The 19,614-nt window shown below is 31.0% G+C and overlaps 2 protein-coding genes across 11 annotated transcripts in view; one reads left to right on the forward strand and one right to left on the reverse strand.

Annotated features, from left to right (window-relative positions):
• Positions 1-769: 769 nt before the first annotated feature.
• Positions 770-3,130, forward strand: LOC108906487 (histone deacetylase 8-like). The gene is made up of 7 exons (XM_018709762.2): positions 770-906; positions 968-1,305; positions 1,366-1,472; positions 1,549-1,753; positions 1,817-1,977; positions 2,291-2,388; positions 2,832-3,130. Exons 1-7 carry the CDS (start codon positions 829-831, stop codon positions 2,958-2,960), a joined length of 1,116 nt encoding a protein of 371 aa, XP_018565278.1. The 5' UTR covers positions 770-828; the 3' UTR covers positions 2,961-3,130.
• Positions 3,131-6,218: 3,088 nt separating this feature from the next.
• The window catches only part of LOC108906464 (kinesin light chain), a 31,351-nt gene continuing 17,955 nt past the window's right edge, over positions 6,219-19,614 (reverse strand). For 5 of the 10 annotated variants that reach the window (XM_018709729.2, XM_018709724.2, XM_018709721.2 and 2 more), the window contains 8 exons: positions 19,012-19,330; positions 18,716-18,950; positions 18,393-18,651; positions 18,124-18,328; positions 13,296-13,522; positions 11,567-11,578; positions 10,750-10,881; positions 8,014-8,739 (listed from right to left, as the gene is read on the reverse strand). In XM_018709729.2, coding sequence (XP_018565245.1) covers positions 8,638-8,739; positions 10,750-10,881; positions 11,567-11,578; positions 13,296-13,522; positions 18,124-18,328; positions 18,393-18,651; positions 18,716-18,950; positions 19,012-19,330 — 1,491 coding nt within the window. In that variant the 3' untranslated portion in view covers positions 8,014-8,637. Of the gene's footprint in view, positions 7,043-8,013; positions 8,740-10,749; positions 10,885-11,566; positions 11,579-13,295; positions 13,523-18,123; positions 18,329-18,392; positions 18,652-18,715; positions 18,951-19,011; positions 19,331-19,614 lie in introns of those variants that run through there. The other 5 variants (XM_018709730.1, XM_018709725.2, XM_018709728.2 and 2 more) reach the window with 5 other exon arrangements.

Genomic DNA, 19,614 nt, shown 5'->3' on the forward strand with positions numbered 1-19,614 from the left:
CAATGACTTTTCTTTAGAAAATTATTGTAAATATCGATATACAATAGAAATAATAAGTACTTCGTTTATTTTTTTTAAACTCAATTTCCTATTTAAATTTTTTCCTGTCCTATGTTTTTCCTAAACCACGATTATTTTTACAAGAATATCCAAAATTAAAAAAAAAACAAAATCTAACATAGGCAGTCATAATTCAATAAATCTTCCCCTTCCTTCTGGGTACCCATCTATTTCAATTTTAATAAAACAGAATATATTGCATTTAAGGCAAATTAAATCACCACACAGCACAAAGTAGTGATGTTAGATCTCTTCCACCAATTAAAATATTGTTTTTATACTACTGTTATGACGTCACGCTCGAAGAACTACATTTGTATTTTACTGTGGCTCTATTAAACTTTTTACACTTCAGAGAGAAGTTACAATAACTCCCTGCCACACTTATAAACCGTTTATTGCTACCAGAAATTTACTATTGAATCAAATTGCTCAGTTGGAAACCTATATTCAATATTTTTAAATATTCCTTTGAAGTATTTCCTTGCTTGCATACTATTCGGTTTGATTGTATGTATTATGTAATACTAGTACCAGAGGACTAGTTAGTAAAGACGATTGTTTCGTTCCTCGTTTGCGTATAATTTTCGGTAGTTGGTGGGCATGGTTTAGTTGTTCTAGAGTTGTTACAGTTGGTACCGACAGTAACCAAGGTAACCAGTAAATTTGAATTATAAATACTTTATAGTATCATTTATCTAGGCTTTATATTTCGCTACCCGCTATAACCTATAAATTATAAATTTTCGTTTGATTAAAACTGAATTTATGGACAAAAAAATTATTTATATCTATTCTGAAAAGTTAATAAGAGAATGTAACCGCTTGCCAAACATGTTGAATAGAGTAAGTATAATTTTAAAATGCCGTAAGTATAATTTTATAAATCATCAAATAACTTATGTAGGCTTCAATGGTACAGGACTTAATAAATTGTTATGGTTTATTATTGACTGGAAAATTCCAAGCAGTTCAAAGCTTAGATGCTACTGAAGACGAATTAAAATTATTTCATTCGACTAGCTACATAGATTTCCTAAAAAAGGTCAACGATCTTGATAATTTTGATGAATTTGAAAAGGAGCAAGTAGAATATGGTTTGAGCTACGAGTGTCCAATCTTGGAAAGAAATTTCGAATTGGTTCAAACTTTAGCTGGGGGCTCTATTTCGGCTGCCAAATTATTAGCGAAAAATAAATGTAAAATCGCTATTAATTGGTTTGGGGGTTGGCACCATGCGCAAAGGTACTAGTGATGCTTACAAGATGTTTTTTATTATATATTTGAAAAAATTTTCGCTTTCAGGGATTCAGCTGAAGGCTTTTGTTATGTAAATGATATTGTTTTAGCTATTCACATTTTATCAACGGCATTTGATAGAATCCTATATTTAGACCTGGATATTCATCATGGTAATAACATCAGAAATATTATGTTATGCTTTATTTCATTCCGGTTTAATATTTTATACACATTTTACCTTTTCAGGGGATGGCGTTCAGAATGCATTTGAATTTAGCAACAAAATTTTAACCCTCTCTTTTCACAAGAAGAGTGTAGGATTTTATCCTGGCACAGGAGATTTAAACGAAGTAGGAAGTTCTAAGGGAAAATATTATTCATTAAATGTGCCTCTGCTAGATGGCATTGGCCATAATAATTATTTGAAGCTGTTCGATAAAATTTTTCCTAGGTGAGATCATTTGAATTGTGAACATAAATCGAGATTTCCGTAATTAAAATAATACGGTTGCAGTGTTCTGATGTCATTTAAACCAAAATGCATTGTAATGCAATGTGGCGCAGACGGATTAAATGGAGACCGCATAGGACAGTGTAACTTGACTTTAAAGACAATAGGAGAGTGTGTCGACAAAGTTTTAAAAAGCGATTTGCCTACACTTTTCCTAGGTGGAGGTAAGTAATTTGTTTTTCTCATTGATAGTTATTAAATTGTAAATAAATATAAACATGCCTACAATTAAGTAATTGTACAAGATATGATTTTAAGTAGGGTTCATTTTTTTGAGTGCTGCCAGAATACTAATCCGAAATTAATTTTATTTAAATCAAATACATATTCGAGTTATGTTTCACATTTTAAAGGTAACACTTATCTATGCCATCACTGATAAAATATTTAATATCTTTTATTGAACTATTGAACAGTACAATAAATACTTGTTTGTAAACAAAATTCAGGTGCACCTAAAGGGTTCATTGATTTTAGGAGGATATAATTTTGCAAATACAGCACGATTGTGGACATACTTAACATCGATTATTGCAGATAAAGAGTTAGACGATGATATTCCAGACACTTCGCAGGTAATCATGTATAAATTTGAAAAAATACGATACAAGGTATCCGCAAATTTCACAGACAACTGTTGACTGCATATTCACGACGATAAATAAATAAGATGTATGAAAAAAAATTAAAAAAATGTTTGGTTTTCGAATTACAAGCCTTCAAAACGTTGTCAAAAATAAAACTAATTTAATTAATAACTTCATAACCCTTTTACCGATCGCGTTAAAATTTGGGACATTTACTTGAACTATTATGGCGTATTATTTCTTAAAACTTTTGTCAAATCGATATACTGGATGATAGTTTTCTCTGGTTACCTCTCCCTTTTAGCGGTCAAAACTTTTAGTGATCGATTTTTTGAAACGGGCAGCAGTTAAACGTTGTCGGTGAAATTTGCGGACACCGTATATCTCGTAAAATTAAGAAAACTATTGTTTTGTATTTTTTATTCTTTCAGTATTTTGTAAACTATGGACCCACATACGAGTTACATATCGATGCCAGTTTACAAAAAGATGTAAATACAAACGATTATATTAATAATATTGTTAATGAAATTGCATTATACTGTTCTTTTATAGTATAGTTCTCCGGTTTATGAAATTGTTCACTGTTAATACCTGATTAGGATATTTAAGTCGACAGATATTATATTTTATAAGTTATTAACTAGCATCGGTTTCTAGATAATCGCAATACCTTTTCCTTAGATTATGTTGTAATTTTGACTACGTTCATTTGTTGTAAAAAAAATAAAACTAGAATACTTAGTACATTCCCTTTATTTCAGAACGAATAATCCTCTTCGATAACTGATAATCAAAATATTTTATTTAAGCTCGGACGTGGATTATTTCAGGATATAAATGAAACATGCTGGTGTTTGTTCTTGTAATAACTTTTATTTTTGGTCATCATCACATTACAATTATGATGTGTAAGTAGCAAAAGCGGTAAAAATCGGCCTAGCAAGTTAACCAATAAACACAGGGATCTTATGGATAGAAACTTAACAATAAACCATTTTCTACATTTAACAACTAGGTTTCGATACATGTAAAGTAGCCATTCCACACGAGATTCCACTCATCCCTACCTAAACTCATCTAGCTTTGGTTTTAAAATCGGAAACATACTAGTTGGAAAAAAAACTGGTGAAGATATATCAGAAAATTCGATTAAAATGTCGTGTAATTTTTATATATCTTCTCCAGTTGATTTTCTTCAACGTTTTCCCTTTTAGGAAAATTTATATGGAATAGCCACATAATATATTATAAGCTGTTAAATAGGGTAGTGTGTTATGGAATGTATTATATTTTTCCCATATTGCACATGCAGTTACACATTACATAAACAAAGCGGGAGATTGAATGTTCTCTTAAAATTTTCAGTTCTATAACAGTTTAATTGTAGCTATATGTAATGTTTGAAGTTATACATAGGTTCTTGACGATTTAATAATATCAAGTATTTTGAAATGAACTGGACATTAAATATGTTTTCCTAATCACATTTTCAAACAACTTAAATCATTATAACTAAAGAACTTTAATAAATTTAATCAATACTGTCCCTGTTTCCAATAAGGGTTGCCTGTAAATTTTGGAATCATACTTTTCCACAAATTTATTGAAATAAACATAAAATTATATAAATAATGAATTACTAGAATTGCGCTGATTTAAACTAGAAACAATATAATCGATTAGTAATTTATTTATACTTCCCATAGAAGCAATAATAGATTACGTTTGCAAAGTAATTAAGTGAATATTACTATACTTGAGTATACTAGTAGCACTTTATCGGAGAGTTCGTGCCCGCATTCCGACACTCAAAGTATTGCAACTTTCTTGTTGCTCGAAGAGCAGCATTAATATTGCAATAAAGTAACTATATTTAAGTACGATTGGCCACGTCAAGTAAGTGAACAAAAGTCAACCTAGACTTAACTAATTTTTGCTGACGACTTATCGGAGTTCCTCCATTTTAATTTCATTTAAGTAACTTGGATATTATTTCTCGTTTCTCATTTTAACACTGAAATGTGGTAAATTTTGTTTTCAATGTAGCTTGTACTTATGTGGAACAAGGCCCTTTTGTTATAGAGGAAATAGTTTTTGGATCTTATTCTATACATCTTGTCATGCGTAAAGGAAGCAATGAGATTACTATTATGGGAACAGAACAAAAATTTGAGGTCATCAGTATGAAGGTATAGGACCAGCCCTATAAGTGTTTCCCGAAAACCAAGCTGGCATTTGAAATTTTGAATTTGAACTTGATATTTCGAGGGTGAAACATGGAATTTTAAGTCCAAACTTGAAATTTCGTGCTTGGAAATCGAAATTTCCTATATGAACTCAAACTTCATGAAATTCGAATTTGATATTTAAATTTTGAGTTTACACTTTAAATTATGAATTTGAAACGTGAATTTTGAGTCTAAATCTGATACATCAATACATGTATTTGAGTTCAAACTGAAAATTTCGTGTTTCAAAGTAAAAACTTTAATTTGAATTTAAAAATTTCAAATTTAAGTAAAAAATATATGGCCTTTCTACACTTTCATACATCAGAAACAAATCACTATTTACTGTGGTACATTTACCATCTTAAGATTTGAAAATAATACCTTTCAGGACAAAATGTTTGAAATTGTGCAGACAAGTCTAATTAAAATCTGCAACTCGTTTGTGTAATATGAATTATATTAAAATAAAGTAATAGCACTAGCATTTGAACTAAGGTAAGCCAGTACTGGATAAATCTATTGACTTTTAATACTTTGCATCAGTTTTGATTAAATTAAACTATCCTACCATTAAAAAGTTTCCATTTTTTTTATTGCAGAACATTTTACAGTTGAATACGAGATATTTAAATTATATTTTCTTAGAAAACAAATAACTTTAGATGTGTTTAGCGAAATGAACAGGAAATATAGTAATCAACAAATTTTTAAGAATATTCGTACTGTACAGGCTGTTACTAATTCGCTTCTCACTACAGGGATCTCGGAATCGTTAAGAGATACGAAGTAGCTTAAATGGGGTCAAACTCGTGTAATCAGGGGACCAACATTATGCCTCTAAAAAATCAAGGCTAACATGATTAGTTTTCGAAATATTTAAAAATCCGTTTTTGTTTAATTTCGGCCTTGTTTGAGGTGATATTGAAAAAAGCAGAACACTTTCTCATGGCAGCTTTTTGCCCTCTATAAAAATGGCATAATCAATTTTTATATGTGACGTTTCGTCCCTCCAGGACCATCATCAACTTAATTTTTTTAAATACGACCCTAGAAATTTTACACTTTTTGCAAGCCTTCATGATCCTCAATAATGTACTGCCTCGGCCCGAACCAGATTCAGACGTTTTGTTTCTAAAAATTCATCTTCAATGTTCCAAATTATCTAATGTTTTTTAAGATTTCTGTTTTTCGAATTATCGTACACTTGTGTCGTTAGACCCTGTGAAATCCACCTAGTTATTTAAACTATTACCATCACACGTTACAATAAAACATTGTTAGAGTTTTAATCTCGAAACGAATACATTGAAGATGAATTTTTACAGACAAAACGTCTGAATCTGGTTCAAGCTGAGGCAGTACAGTATTGGGGGTCATGAAGGCTTGCAAAAAGTGTAATAAAATTTCCAGGGTCGTATTTAAAAAAATGAAGTTGATGGTCCTGAAGAGACGAAACGTTAAAAATTAATTATGCCATTCGATGGAGCGCAAAAAGTTGCCATGAGAAAGTGTTCTTCTTTTTTCAGTATCACCTCAAACAAGGCTGAAATGAAACAAAATCGGATTTCCAAAATTTCGTTTTTTTCAAATATTTCGTAACAGCCTGTATTTGTGTTATCTCAATTTTGATTATATTTTGTTAAATGTTCTGCATATTTTGCTGATTTATCTACCAATTAGGGGTAATATTATATATTTTTTTAAATAATGAAAATCGTGTTTTTAAAAAAAACTAAAAGGACAAGATAATTTTGAATTTGTTACCCTCGATCGATTACATTTTATATTTGATTTTTTCACATTCTGCTTTTGATTTTTAAGTAATATCAAATTCAAAGACAGGTCTACATTGTTGTAATATAAGCTAATTGATATATATTTTCCATTTATCCAATTTACAGCACAATTTCGCAAAGTTTTCAGTAACAAAATTAATAGCTACCATCACCAACTAGCTTTGCTCACAACAATTTTGTACTTCTTTATAGTATTTCTCATCGGTTTTACCATTCAAATTACCCACTGCTGGAATAATTAAAAAACGTAAAAAGGTGCACACTATATTGGAAAAATATTAAAAAGCTAAGTGCATTCCGTCAGGGATATTTGTCCTGAAAGGAATTAGAAAAAAAAAATTGAAAGTTTCTTGCTACGAACGGTTACGGTTTGAAAATGATTGGGATTATGACATGCGGTGAAAACTAATGACTATTAAGGGGTTTTCCAAAGGAGCGAGGCTGTTATTTGTAGAACTCTGGGAATAACCATCTTAATATTGTTCTAGCCACTCTATGTAAAAATACAAATTTCATCACGTAAGTGATAATTATAAATACCATAAAGAAGTATAACCTATATTTTTATTTGATTTTTTCAGAACTTCATGGCCTTCCTCTTCGTGATTCGTTCTGTAAGAAAAAAATTAGTGATGTTTATTTACAGCTATTGTTAGTTATCAGTAACCGAATGGGTTAGTTATTATGCAAAGCACCGTTCTAACGCTTGAACTAAATTTCTCACGAGCTTTTCTTGTAGTTTATTATATACAGCAGAATATTTTTTAATATCTAGAACAGTTATAAACTGCCGAAAAGTTATGAATTACGATCGCCGCCCATCGGGATGGGTCGACGTTCCAGTTCTGAATAAATCTAGCAAAGTGACCAACGTAAAAGCAAATTCGGGTCCTAAATACGCAATAAGTAACAGTAAAAAAGTACATATAAAATACGAGATTGCAGCCAAAAGCGTAAAGTGTGTTAGTGCAAAGTTAAAAGCGATTATCAACTCCATAATTTTTCGGCAAACCAAATGAAACATGCAAATAATCGTAAATCATAAAGGGGTTGAAATTAAAAATAAAAATCAATAAACATGTTTATTTATTATAAACAATTTTAACAAACACTAATTTTAAGTTAACACATCATTTAAATATTCAATATACATTCTAATATACAGCAAAATAAGCAAATAAATACATTTTTCTTCTGTACCAAACATATCGTTGACGTTTTATAAAATACATTAATAAGTAAATTTCGTAAGTATCCATTCGTTGAATTAATTACAAAACGGGTAATTGCACCAAATCAGTAATAAATAATTGACCTAAAATTGAAGATCCAAAATATACGTGAACATATAGGGAAGACTGAGGGCTGAATTAAAAATCTTGGATCTTCGTTTGACAATTACCTACTCTAGGCGGAAAAGCGAATTTTGTGCAAGGAATACTCAAAAAAATTGTAAGGAACTATTTTGTGGAGAGTGAACCAGATTACAAGTAATATAAGTAATACTGACAAAAATCTGGCCTAAATCTACTCGCAGTTGCAGTCACTTTGCCTTAATATATAAAAAAAAGAAAAGACTTAGTGGCACATCTTTAAAACTAATGATGGAATTCTGAAAGAAAAAAATTATTCATATTTCCACTGCAATAACTTCTAATTTCTAAAATTTTCTAATTTGTAAAATTTTGCTCAACGCTACTTTCAAGCAAGTAGCAAACTGAACAGTAAATACTGCTTTGGTAAAAATATGAAACTAAGAAATGACCCATTTTTTGGAATATTCCTTTACAAGTTCTAATATAAGTTGATAAAAAAAGTATTGCGCACCTGAGTCAATAGAAATAGAAAAGAAACCTATAATCTACAATTATTCTCATTCCGACACCAATGTATATTTTTTGGAAGATTTTTTAGTACATATCTGGTGTCAAATAAAAAAGAAACTAACGAATCGAATGATCTTTCATCTACGTTACTTTGACATTTTAAGCGCTGATTAGGCATTAGGCATACTACTAGACACCAAAATGTGAAAAGGTCCAGTTCATTAGAGAAGTTGTCCACGACTCTTGCTTAGGTGGAATGTTACTATATAACTATAAAGGCCATTTTCGAATGATGTAAAAAAAAAAACAATTTGGCCTAAGACATTCTGAAAGCCCACAAATAAATATTAAAAAGTTAAAGAAAGCTTAAAATGTAACTAACTAAGAACTAGGTTTGCTAACAGGAGTATTGATACCCAGTGCGTTAAACAGTTTGGTTTTCAATCCACCTTTTTCTGTGTCTGGAGTCCTTGCAGTGCTTGTCTGCCAAAAACAACAACAAATTACACACACACAGCTCAAAAGTCATATAGAAACTAAACATAATTTTTTGGCGTATTTTAAACATACTTTCATTACTGCTTTGCAAGTGGTAGAGAAAATTTTTTTCAAACCCTAAATACTAGTACCTAGACCTAGGACTTCTAAACCGAACATGTTTCTTGCAAAAATACAGAGAACTGTTAACAGGTCATTATCTGTTATACCGATATACACTTCACATAAAAATTAACGTATTACTAAAATTGAATTCAAATTGTTCAGAAATGGTGGGTGACAAACTGATTCAAGTATAGCCCAGTAAATGAAATTTGTAATACGTGTAAATCAAAAGGTAATTCGTTTCAGATTGAAACTTGGTTTAATCGTTAGTTTAGGCAAAAAGAAATAAAATTTCCCAAAAAGTATTGGTTTAAAACAACAAGATCATTGTTTAAACAATGATTATAATGTAAAAATTACCAAAAATGGAGTTTTTTAGCTGTATCCAAAAGGAGTTTTTGCTTTTGTTTATATTTATGGGTTTTCAAAAACTCTTCATTTGAGACCTGCTAAATTAAAATCGAATTTTTTTACAAATTTTTTTCCATTTACTGGGCTAGTAGACATACGCTATTTTAGCTTAGTCACTCTACAAGATATTTAAAATTTCAGGGCAAAAAAACTTATTTTCTCTTGCAATCTGCATATGCTGAAGACTGCTGTTGCAATAAAAATTTATGTCTTAGCATCATTACTGGCGAATAAATTAAAAAAAAAAAATGAATGATCATCCATCAAAAACGGTTCTTTGAAAATGGGACTCGTATTCAGGAGTACATTAAATGTGATGTGTAGTGTATTCATTAATTTTTGCAATAGTAAGGTCCAAAAGTTCTCAACCTTCTAGAGAGAACATGCAGAAGTAAAAGTAAATGTAGTCACATATCCAAGTAATATCTAACATAGAAGTCTAATATTTTTAATACTGCTATCTATCCATGAAATACTAGTCTTACCACAAGAAAATTAATATTGTTCCTGATACTGTAAATCAGTAATGTTGTAAGATTTAAAAAAAGTACATGTGGTAATTTTAGCAACCTCGCATTAGAAAAGGAGGAATGAAATGATGAAAATTTAAAAAACACAACTCTTTATCAAAATATTCAACAAGGAGAAAACAAGAAGATGGTTGCATATTGTTAAGAGATTCCGATAAAGAGACACTACAGTAAAAAATTTGAGTTAACCAAGAACTTTTGGTCTTTACAAGAAATTATGCGACATTTTAGACATTTAAATATTCAATTTACAAGTAGAAGTTGCAGAACTTTATTAAAAAACAATACCTATATCTAAAGAAAGAAAAAATTGGAAAACGCAAAACAGGCATCGCAAAGAGTAATGGGTCAAAGCTTTAAAATCTGCCAAAAGTTTTAATTAATTGTTTCATATTAAAAAATAATTGCGAGTGCAACCATAATTAAATAATTATTCAAATGTTTTTTAATATTAAAATAATTATACGTATTTTTTTAAATAAATATTTGTTACATCCCTACCCTAACACATTTATATAAATTGATATTTTATCATGGAGTTTAAAATAAAACTAGAAAGCGTAAAAAATTATTTCAAAAAATTTAAGAAAAAATGTTAATGGAGTTGATAAATGCCTTAGAAAAATATTTGTGTATTTAAGGAAGGGTGAAAGTCAGATAATCCACAGACAAAAAAAGAAATACCATTATTAAAGCACACACATTTTGATTTCAACCAAAAACTTACCTTTTCGATTCCATATTCCAGAAACAAGCTAACCGATTAAATTTATCAAAAAATGAAGGAAGTCACGTTTAAAAAATTAACAAGTATCTGCTGCGCTGCTGGAATATGAACTCAAAGATTATTACTAACTAAAAGGAAAATACTAAAAACGTGTCTACTCTAGCAAAAGCCTAATAAACTTGTCCTTATCATAAAAACACCACGAAAATAATAAACACATACCTCTTCGCCATCATAGGACATATCCAGGGACTCCCTAGAGCCTCTTCTTGACTTTTCTTTAATACTCGCTGATTTGCGTCTATCATCACCCAACAAATTGGCTACTTTTGAATGTTTCACTATATCTAAGGCCTGCTAAAACAAGGAAATCTTAAAAAATGCTCAGAAAAATAAATCGAATTGTATACGGTAAGTTTTCTGAGTTCATGTCAAAAATTAAGGAGGTTACTCCTTAAACCAACAAAAAAGGCTATAAAACCGCTAGTTTTCAAAATATATAGTGTTGAACTGTTGAAATTTAAAAAATTCACATTTATTTCAATGAAAATTATTTACCCATACTCAGTATCAAGATTGCTAGGTTCATGTCTAATAAATTCTTTCAGGTGTGCCACAAGGTTGACATTGTGCACTTGATTGATGATTTCCAAAATACTCAGTGCTGTCCAATATTTTTGGGTCTTAAATTTTTGTCTTTAATTGTTCACGTTTCATAAATCAGACACACTACACCATTAATACTTTTTAGTCTAAAATGATCGTAGCAACAACCTCCTTAGTTTTGTCATAGACTTAGGAAACACCCTTTATATCAGAGTAATTTTACTTCAAACTATAAATTGTTACTACATAACATTAAAATAACTCCTCTTTGTACACAAAATATAGTCCAAGTTATAACCTTCCCTAAATGAAGTAAATTTTTTAATTTAAATCCTCATTCATAGGTCTGTAAAAGAACTACCACATTTCTATTAAAAATACATCTATTAAACATTGTATTCCTTAGCTAAAATTACTTAAAATTCAAACTTACTTGTTGCACATGCTGCAGCATGGAAATAAAGATGAAATTGTTAGTTGTTTATTAAAAAATAACAAGGAAAAGTAGAAAGAAAAACAAAATTAGCACCATAAAAAGCTTTCAGCAATTAATATATTTTTTTTCGAATATAATCGATCAAAAATTTCGAGGGAAAAAATTTTCAAAAGATTTTTGATTTGTATACATGATACAAATTATCTGCATCGTTAAAAACTTTTAAAAATGTCACTGACGTTTCGTATATAGGTACGGCGAGAAATAAAAGTTATTTAAAAATAATGTAACAAAATTCATCCTATATGGACAGATACAGCAAACTGTTATTAAAAAAGTTCAGTTGCGGAGGTTCTTCCGAAGAACAGTATGACTTTCGAAATGTCAAGAAACTTAAACCAACAACGTAGTAAATAGCCTTGAAATAGTTCAGCTGTTAAGAAGTTTATAATCAATTTTACAGACATACAGGGTGTTAGAAGTTTCACTGTCTTAATTTTAACAGACGATAGAATACATTAAAATAAACAAAAAAAACCTTATATAACATGGGACCTAAACTCAACACCATTTCTGAGAAAAAAATTACCAAAATCTCCAACTTAATGTACAAAAGTTCGATTAATTAAGAAATATGGACAACTGCATGCAAATAATACCATAAAATACTTTTTTATGCTTAATTCCAAAAAAATAATTAGTTGTAATAAATTTAAAATTCGATAAAATTCATATTCAATATGACAACGGCGCGGCAGTTGATTAACACGAGTACTAAGGTGTCTAGCAATCACCAATACGCAATTCAGTTGGTATCTGGATTCAACCGTGTCGGAGTGATTTTTGCGTACCACTATTTCCTTTTCTTGAGGTGTTTTCCAGCTGGTGCAGGAAAATTGGATTCAAAGGTCTTGTACGTGCATCGAAAATGGTGTTGGACATTTTAAGCATATATTGTAGTTTGTTTTGTACTTGTGTTTAAAAATTACTGAATTTTGCTTTTTGGTAAGTACCTAAATTATTTTGGGTACTTTAATTACATATTTTTCAAATACATAATTTGATTAAAAGTTCCTGTTTCAAGAGATTCATAATTGCTAAAATTCGAGCTAAAATTTAAGCACAACACTATCTTCGTACTACAAAATCGATACATTTTATTTTGTTTGTTTAAAAGATGGAAATCAATTTCTTGAAATTTACTAAATGTAATAGTTGTTTACATTTTTTCCGTAGGACAAGTCTGCTGCGTGCACATGTGGTGTGCCTCAGCAGGTTAAGCGCTGCTGTCAACTTTTTTTGTTCATTTATGATTACTCTATCTCATGCTGAAGTAATGGTCGTCAAACTTCTTACACCCTGTATATCAGTTTTGGGAATGGTTAGGTAAAATTATCAATGTTTTTTTAACAAATAAAAAAATATTGATTTTTTAAATTGTAATTTTTGCTGAAGAGAGTCGTTAGTTATACCAAAACAACTTCTCGAAGATATATTGTTTAAAAAATAGCCACCCTTCAGTTTAATTTTCAAAAGCATAAAAAAAATATTTTGTATTTAACAATCAATTGTGTACTACAGTGCCAGATAAATGCAATTAATATTATTAAAACTATTTCAGAGCATGATGCAGAGGTGATTATCAACATTTATCAAAATCTAATAAAGTAACACCGTATGACGCAAAGAAATTATAAAAACTGTCAATACTCAATCTTAGGCTCACCTCCTTCCTGCTCCTTAAGGCGCAATCCTCCAAAGTTTCCGCTGCCTCATATTTGCCCTGTCTCCTGTACAGAGCCCCCAAATTCTTCAATGTGGTGGTGACGGTAGGAGAATCCACCTTAGCAGCCTTATGCCATCCGCCGTACTCCCCATAGGGAGCGTTCTCCCTGTTCTTCGCCTTGTTCTCCTCCCGCTCTTCCGCCACTTGCCAGATAGGTTTGTTGTCCCCTAACAATACAATGTGTATTTGACGTCGCAATATGTGAAATCCAACAGTTTGTTTTATTGACTGTAACACGAGTATCTCAACAGCAGCAAATGTAAAATTTGTATAAATTAGTTGTGAAACTTTTAAAGAAATATGAGTTAAGATGTAGAAATTAAAAAAAGAAAAAAATAGACTATAATAATTAGAAGATGGAGTGCCACACTTTGTGTAAAAAAATGGAACATTCTCAAATATACAAGGTTCTACTTAAAGCTCTTACAAGGAGAAGGCAAGGTAATCGGATATTTGTAATTTTTGATATTTATGGTACGTGTAGTTTGGACCTTGATTTTCCGAAGTAGTTCAACGCAACGTTCATAAATTACCGAGATAATCGATTTTGAAGTTTTACCTTTTTGTTCATAATTTTTGAGATGAGAAAAAGAATAAAAAAAAACATGGTCCGTTTTGGAGGAGAAAAAAAAATGTTGAGCGACGAGACTTGAACCAGCAATCTCGTGACTGTTGGACTCGAACGCTACCAATTAGTTGAAAAATGTGTCACATCGAGTGGATTCAGCTGGCAGGTAAAACTTCAAAATCGATTATCTCGGTAATTTATGAACGTTGCGTCGAACTACTTCGGAAAATTCTTATTCAAGGACCAAACTACATTTACCATAAATATCAAAAATTACAAAGATCCGATTACCTTGCCTTATCCTTGTTAGAAGATATATTATTTATAACCTTCAAAGAAGTCCTTTTTATCCTCTATACAAAATTGCACAGATCTGGCTCATCTGGTAACATTCAAACTGGTGCTTTTGCATATTGCCCAAGAGTATTTCACGGATAATAATGGAAATTAAGACTTACGCTAACATTTTTTTTACTTGCAAAATACAGGCTGTTCCAAATTTGCTTCTCACTACGGGGCTCTCGGAAACGGTAAGAGATACGAAGTAGCGTAAATGGGGGCAAAGTTGCGTAATCAGGGGACCAACATTAGGCCTCTAAAAAATCAAGGCTAACATGATTAGTTTTCGAAATATTTGAAAAAAAAACGAAATTTTGGAAATCCGTTTTTATTTAATTTCAGTCTTGTTTGAGGTGATATTGAAAAAAGAAGAACACTTTCTCATGGCAACTTTTTTGAATGGCATAATCAATTTTTATAATGTAACGTTTCGTCTCTCTAGGACCATCATCAACTTTATTTTTTTAAATACGTCGTTGGAAATTTTAGTATATGTTTTGCAAGCCTTCATGACCCCCAATACTGTACTGCCTCAGCTTGACCCAGATTCAGACGTTTTGTCTAAAAATTCATCTTCAATGTATTCGTTCCAAATTTAACTAATTTTTTTTTTAATTTCTGTTTCTTAAATTCTCTAAGTGTCGTTAGACCTTGTGAAATCCACTTAGTTAATTAAACTGTTAGCATCACACGTTACAATAAAACATTATTAAGCTACTTCGTATCTCTTACCGGTTCCGAGATGTCTGTAGTGAGAAGCAAATTTATAAGACCTCATAATATATCATCTATACTTTCAGCTTCGGCTTCGGCCCAATGGATGACTAATTAAAAACAGAAACTGCTTTGATTTTATGAAAATATTCTAGTATACAGTAGGCACCCGTTTTAAAATAGAATCAATAGTAGAAAAAAAGGAAATGCAGAATAATCGGCAACTTTACTCATCTACTCCTTTTTGCTAAAATACTTACCTTCATATAGAAAAGCTTATTAATTATTAATAGTCAAGCGCAACTTAGATATCCCATAAAAAGCAAATGGTTAGTAAAAAAAAATAAAACGATTTTTGTTTTATGTTAAACTAATGCAAAAAATTACTTTACGAATAGACCATAAGAAACAGAAAATATGTGTCAAGATTGTGCACCAATGTGTTCCTGAATGTTTTTATTTTTAGTAAAACGTTCCCCTTTTTTCCCAACTAGATTCAAGAATGAGTTCAATAAGGCAAAAATCCTACTTTATGCTTCAGCTTCAAACATACGTAAAAATAACTTTTAAAGAATATTACTTTGCAATTCGATTTTAATTCTGATTGAAATTGAGTGATATAATTATAATACGCCGATCTTTCTTCCACACAAGAGTTTGACATTTGTTCTTATGTTTAGACAAACGATTGGGAAAATTATAGTAAAAAGTACAACTCTGATTTATTTACTTTTTTATGCCTAAATACAGGGTATTCTGATTTGTAGGTATACAAGCCACAAATTATAGTTAAAAATCAAATGAATGTCAAATATATTTTTTAAGTAGATCATAAAACAACTCGGTTTGACATCTGCAACTTCCTCCAAATTCTAAGCCAATAATGATTTTTTTTAGCCAATTTTTGGAAAACTATTCACAATTTTTTTAAATGAAATCTAATACCACGTTTTCATTATCTTATATACTACATATTCTATACTATATATTATTTATTGTGTTACATTTTGTAAATTATAAAATTTAAAATTTTATTTTTTTTTAAATTTTTTAATTGCTTTTTTTATTTCCCCAATTCTGTCGCAAATAACTTTCACTTTTCCTGCAAAAAAATCGCAGTAGGGTATTCTAAGGGCATAGTGTTATTAGATTTCAGATAAAAAGCTTTTATTTAAAAAAAAATTGTGATTTTGAGGAAGTCGTAGTTTCTGGATGTCTTTTAGGGGTCCATTTATTAAAAAAACAGTTGCTTCATTTGTTTTTTACTTATATGGATAATGACTTGACTACTTGTAAATCGGGACACCTGTATATTAATACTCCCAGTCATTTATATCTTAACATTACGTTTTCTCTCTATCAAATTTTTTTAATTTAGTAGCATAATGGATAAAGTGGATGTATGCCTTTTGACTGGTCCAGAATGTTTTCATCTAACGTTTGTTAATCCGAAAGGTTACCAAGGAAAGTTAGACACCCGTTATACAGTGTGTTTAAACAGCCATCAAAAAGGAGAAGGTTTAGAACGAAACGACAAAAATAAAACTCCAAATCATGCAATGAAATCGTATATTGCACAAAAATTTAAATTACAAGATACAAAATAAAATAAACACTCTGTATAACAAAAGTTACTAAACAAGAACGGACTATCACAAAAATGTTGCGGAATGGTAATATTGGCTAAAGAATACTATTTAACAGAATGGAATATACAGAAAGACCAGAAGTGACTAAGGATGGTGACGGTGAATGAAAGCTTTCTCAAATTAAAAATAATCGTGAAGAGAGACTTCCCCATACAACTTGTGATCTTACTGCAGTGTCAAATTAAAAAAAAATAATGCCGTAATATTAAGTTGATAAAAAAATATAACATGCATGTGCAGACCTACGAATATTTACAAAAACTACAGGCAAGACCATCTGAAATTCCTACTCAGCACTTATCACATATTACATTTCTATCGTGAATACTTTTCGAATAAATCGACCTAATAATGAAACTTAGAAATTCTGATTATTTAAAAATAATAAGTACCTTAACAGCACATTATCACATCACGTGAAGTGAATTGTCGGAAATAATTCCACAAAATGTTTTAATCTTTGTACTTGATCAGAAAAAGGTATTAATTATTCTAATAGCAGCACCGCTGTAATAAATTATTTGTCGGAGGTACTGGAGACAGGACACGTACCAAATTTTAAGCAAAAAATTCCTTGAAAACTGCGAATGTTTATTTTTCAATGTTCATAACTGTTCATAATTTTTTGTCCCAAATGGTGGTTTATTAAAAAAAAATTGTTTCTATATTTACCTCATTTTAATTAAATTTAGATTTCCGTAAAACTACTGAAAAATTTTATGAAATCATTAACAATTAAATATTTCACTAAAATTTTGCATTACATTTCAGATATTTTGGAAATATTATGAAATTCTCATAAATTTTTCTCCAAAATAATTGAATTTTTCAGTGTTTCAATAAATTCTTTGATTTTAATTTTTAAAAGTAAATTTTTTAGTCTAGAACATGTTTTTTTTTAATTAAAAGTTTATATAAAATAGGCAGTCCTATCCAAGATTTAATTTTTTTTGGCCTTAAAATTTTGAAATTTTAAGTTTCAAATTCATTGTGGAATTTCACCACTCACACATAACTTAAAAAAAAAATTAAATTTAACAACACTTGTCAAAGAATCATACGATGCTGGCAAAGAGAATAGAATCAAAGAGCCATTGTAGAATTTACTTTTTACCGACGTGCCTGTACTGGCAGCACCTAGCAATAAAAATTGCAAGCGCAATTTTAAAAAATTCTAAATCTATGAAATCCCGTGACAATTTCCCGAGATAGTCAAAATTATGAAAAAAATACTGTCTTTTATCGCTCTTAAATCACTGTTTAAATAGGAATATTTAACCCACTATTTTTCTTCCTCAAAATACTAGTTCGCGAACAAAAAAAGTGAAAATTCTAAATTTTATAGCTGCTCCCGTCAACATGTATCACTAACAAACGTTAAAATTTGTCACAGCATCAAGTTCGTTTAAAAATATCTAATTTTTTCCCTATATCGACACAAATACCACGTATATGTGATAACAGTCTTGAGTAGCGTTCAATTGTTACTTTCGCTCACCGTCAATCGTTCCAAATTCACGCTCGTGCGCCCTGTTGAGGATCTGTTTGTAGAGTACTTCAGCTTCCTTGTATTTGCCTTGCTTCAAATAACAAGAAGCCAGGTTGTTCATGGTCTTGCTGACGTTGGGATCATCAGCGCCCAACCTTTTCTCGTAAATTTCCAACGCCCTTTGGTAATATTTCTCTACTTCCTCGTATTTACCCTTAAAAAAAAAGGATTTTTGATAACCGTGTACAAAAAAAAACGAAACATGTTAATTTACTTACTTGGTTTTGACATAGCAAAGCAAGGTTATTCAACTGTTTGGCAACGTCGGGGTGCTCCCTACCCAGGACTTTTTCTCTGATATCGAGAGCTCTTTTGCAGAGGGGTTCCGCTTCCTTGTATTTGCCACGTTTCCCGTAAAGTACGGCTAAGTTGTTTAATGTTGCGGCTACGGCCGGGTGATTCTCTCCTAGGGTTTTTTCTCTGATAGCTAAAGCGTCGTTCAGAAGATTCGCTGCCTCCTTGTATTTGTTTTGATCTCTACAAAAAGAAAATTAGTTATACACACAAAAGGTGCTAGGTCGACGACTTTTGACGTGGATACCTGTAGACCAACGCCAAAATGTTCAACATGGTGGCGACGTCGGGATGGTCGTGACCGCTGGTCTTCTCTAAATCTTCAAGGGCCTGTTTGCACAACGGAACAGCCACTTCGTATCGACCTTGCGAAGCATACTGTATGACTAAATTGTGTAACGTGCGAAGACGCGCAGGAATCTCATAACCGGCATTCACTTGCTGCGACAACTGTAACTGATTGGGTGGCGTCGGCGACATGTCTACAAAAACGTTACGTTAGTTGTTTCAAGGGTGCTAAGAACGCGTTGAAGAATTTCTTACACTTACTGTGTCTGTCGTCATTGTCGTCGTCGGGGAAGAGGTCGACAACAGGGTCCGGCTTTTCGTTCCTGGAATGCTCCGAGCTATTGTCTTCATTGATGTCTTGATCGTATTTGCTTACTGAACTCATGAATTCCAAATGTCTCTTTTCTTCTTCTAACTGCGCTACGGTCTGTTCGCTAGCCTGCAGCCTCTGTTGCGTGGAAGCCAGTTCGTCTCTCAGCCACGCATTTTCCTGACATAACCTACGTACTTGGGTGCGAAGCTTCTGTTTTTCCGCCTCCACCAGTTGCAAGTGTGAAGCGAGAGCCATGATGACCTGCAAGAGAAGAAAGAATTAGGGTGATAAGGTGGTGACAACCTCGTAGCATCAGTAATGGCAATTATTTGAATGCATAATACAATTTATAAATGTACATACTGATAAAGGAATGTAAACATTTGTCACATAAAACAATGTAAAATATTTATATGTTAAATATATTTAAAGGCATTTTTATTTTATCGTTCTATTTTTTAGCATTCAAATATCCCTTATGAGTTATACTTTCTCTCATTTAATTTCAATAGCAAAATTTAATACTTAGAACCATTAGATTTTAA

The sequence above is a fragment of the Anoplophora glabripennis genome, unplaced genomic scaffold, assembly GCF_000390285.2.
Source record: "Anoplophora glabripennis isolate ALB-LARVAE unplaced genomic scaffold, Agla_2.0 scaffold47, whole genome shotgun sequence".
In the NCBI taxonomy this organism is placed as follows: Eukaryota; Metazoa; Arthropoda; class Insecta; order Coleoptera; family Cerambycidae; genus Anoplophora; species Anoplophora glabripennis.

Bases quoted from the DNA above. Each gene is read 5' to 3' on its own strand.
- LOC108906487 (XM_018709762.2), top strand. From the start codon at position 829: ATGGACAAAAAAATTATTTATATCTATTCTGAAAAGTTAATAAGAGAA. The intron at 1,306-1,365 runs GTACTAGTGATG...TTTCGCTTTCAG, and splicing joins GGTTGGCACCATGCGCAAAG to GGATTCAGCTGAAGGCTTTT. The intron at 1,473-1,548 runs GTAATAACATCA...TTACCTTTTCAG, and splicing joins AGACCTGGATATTCATCATG to GGGATGGCGTTCAGAATGCA.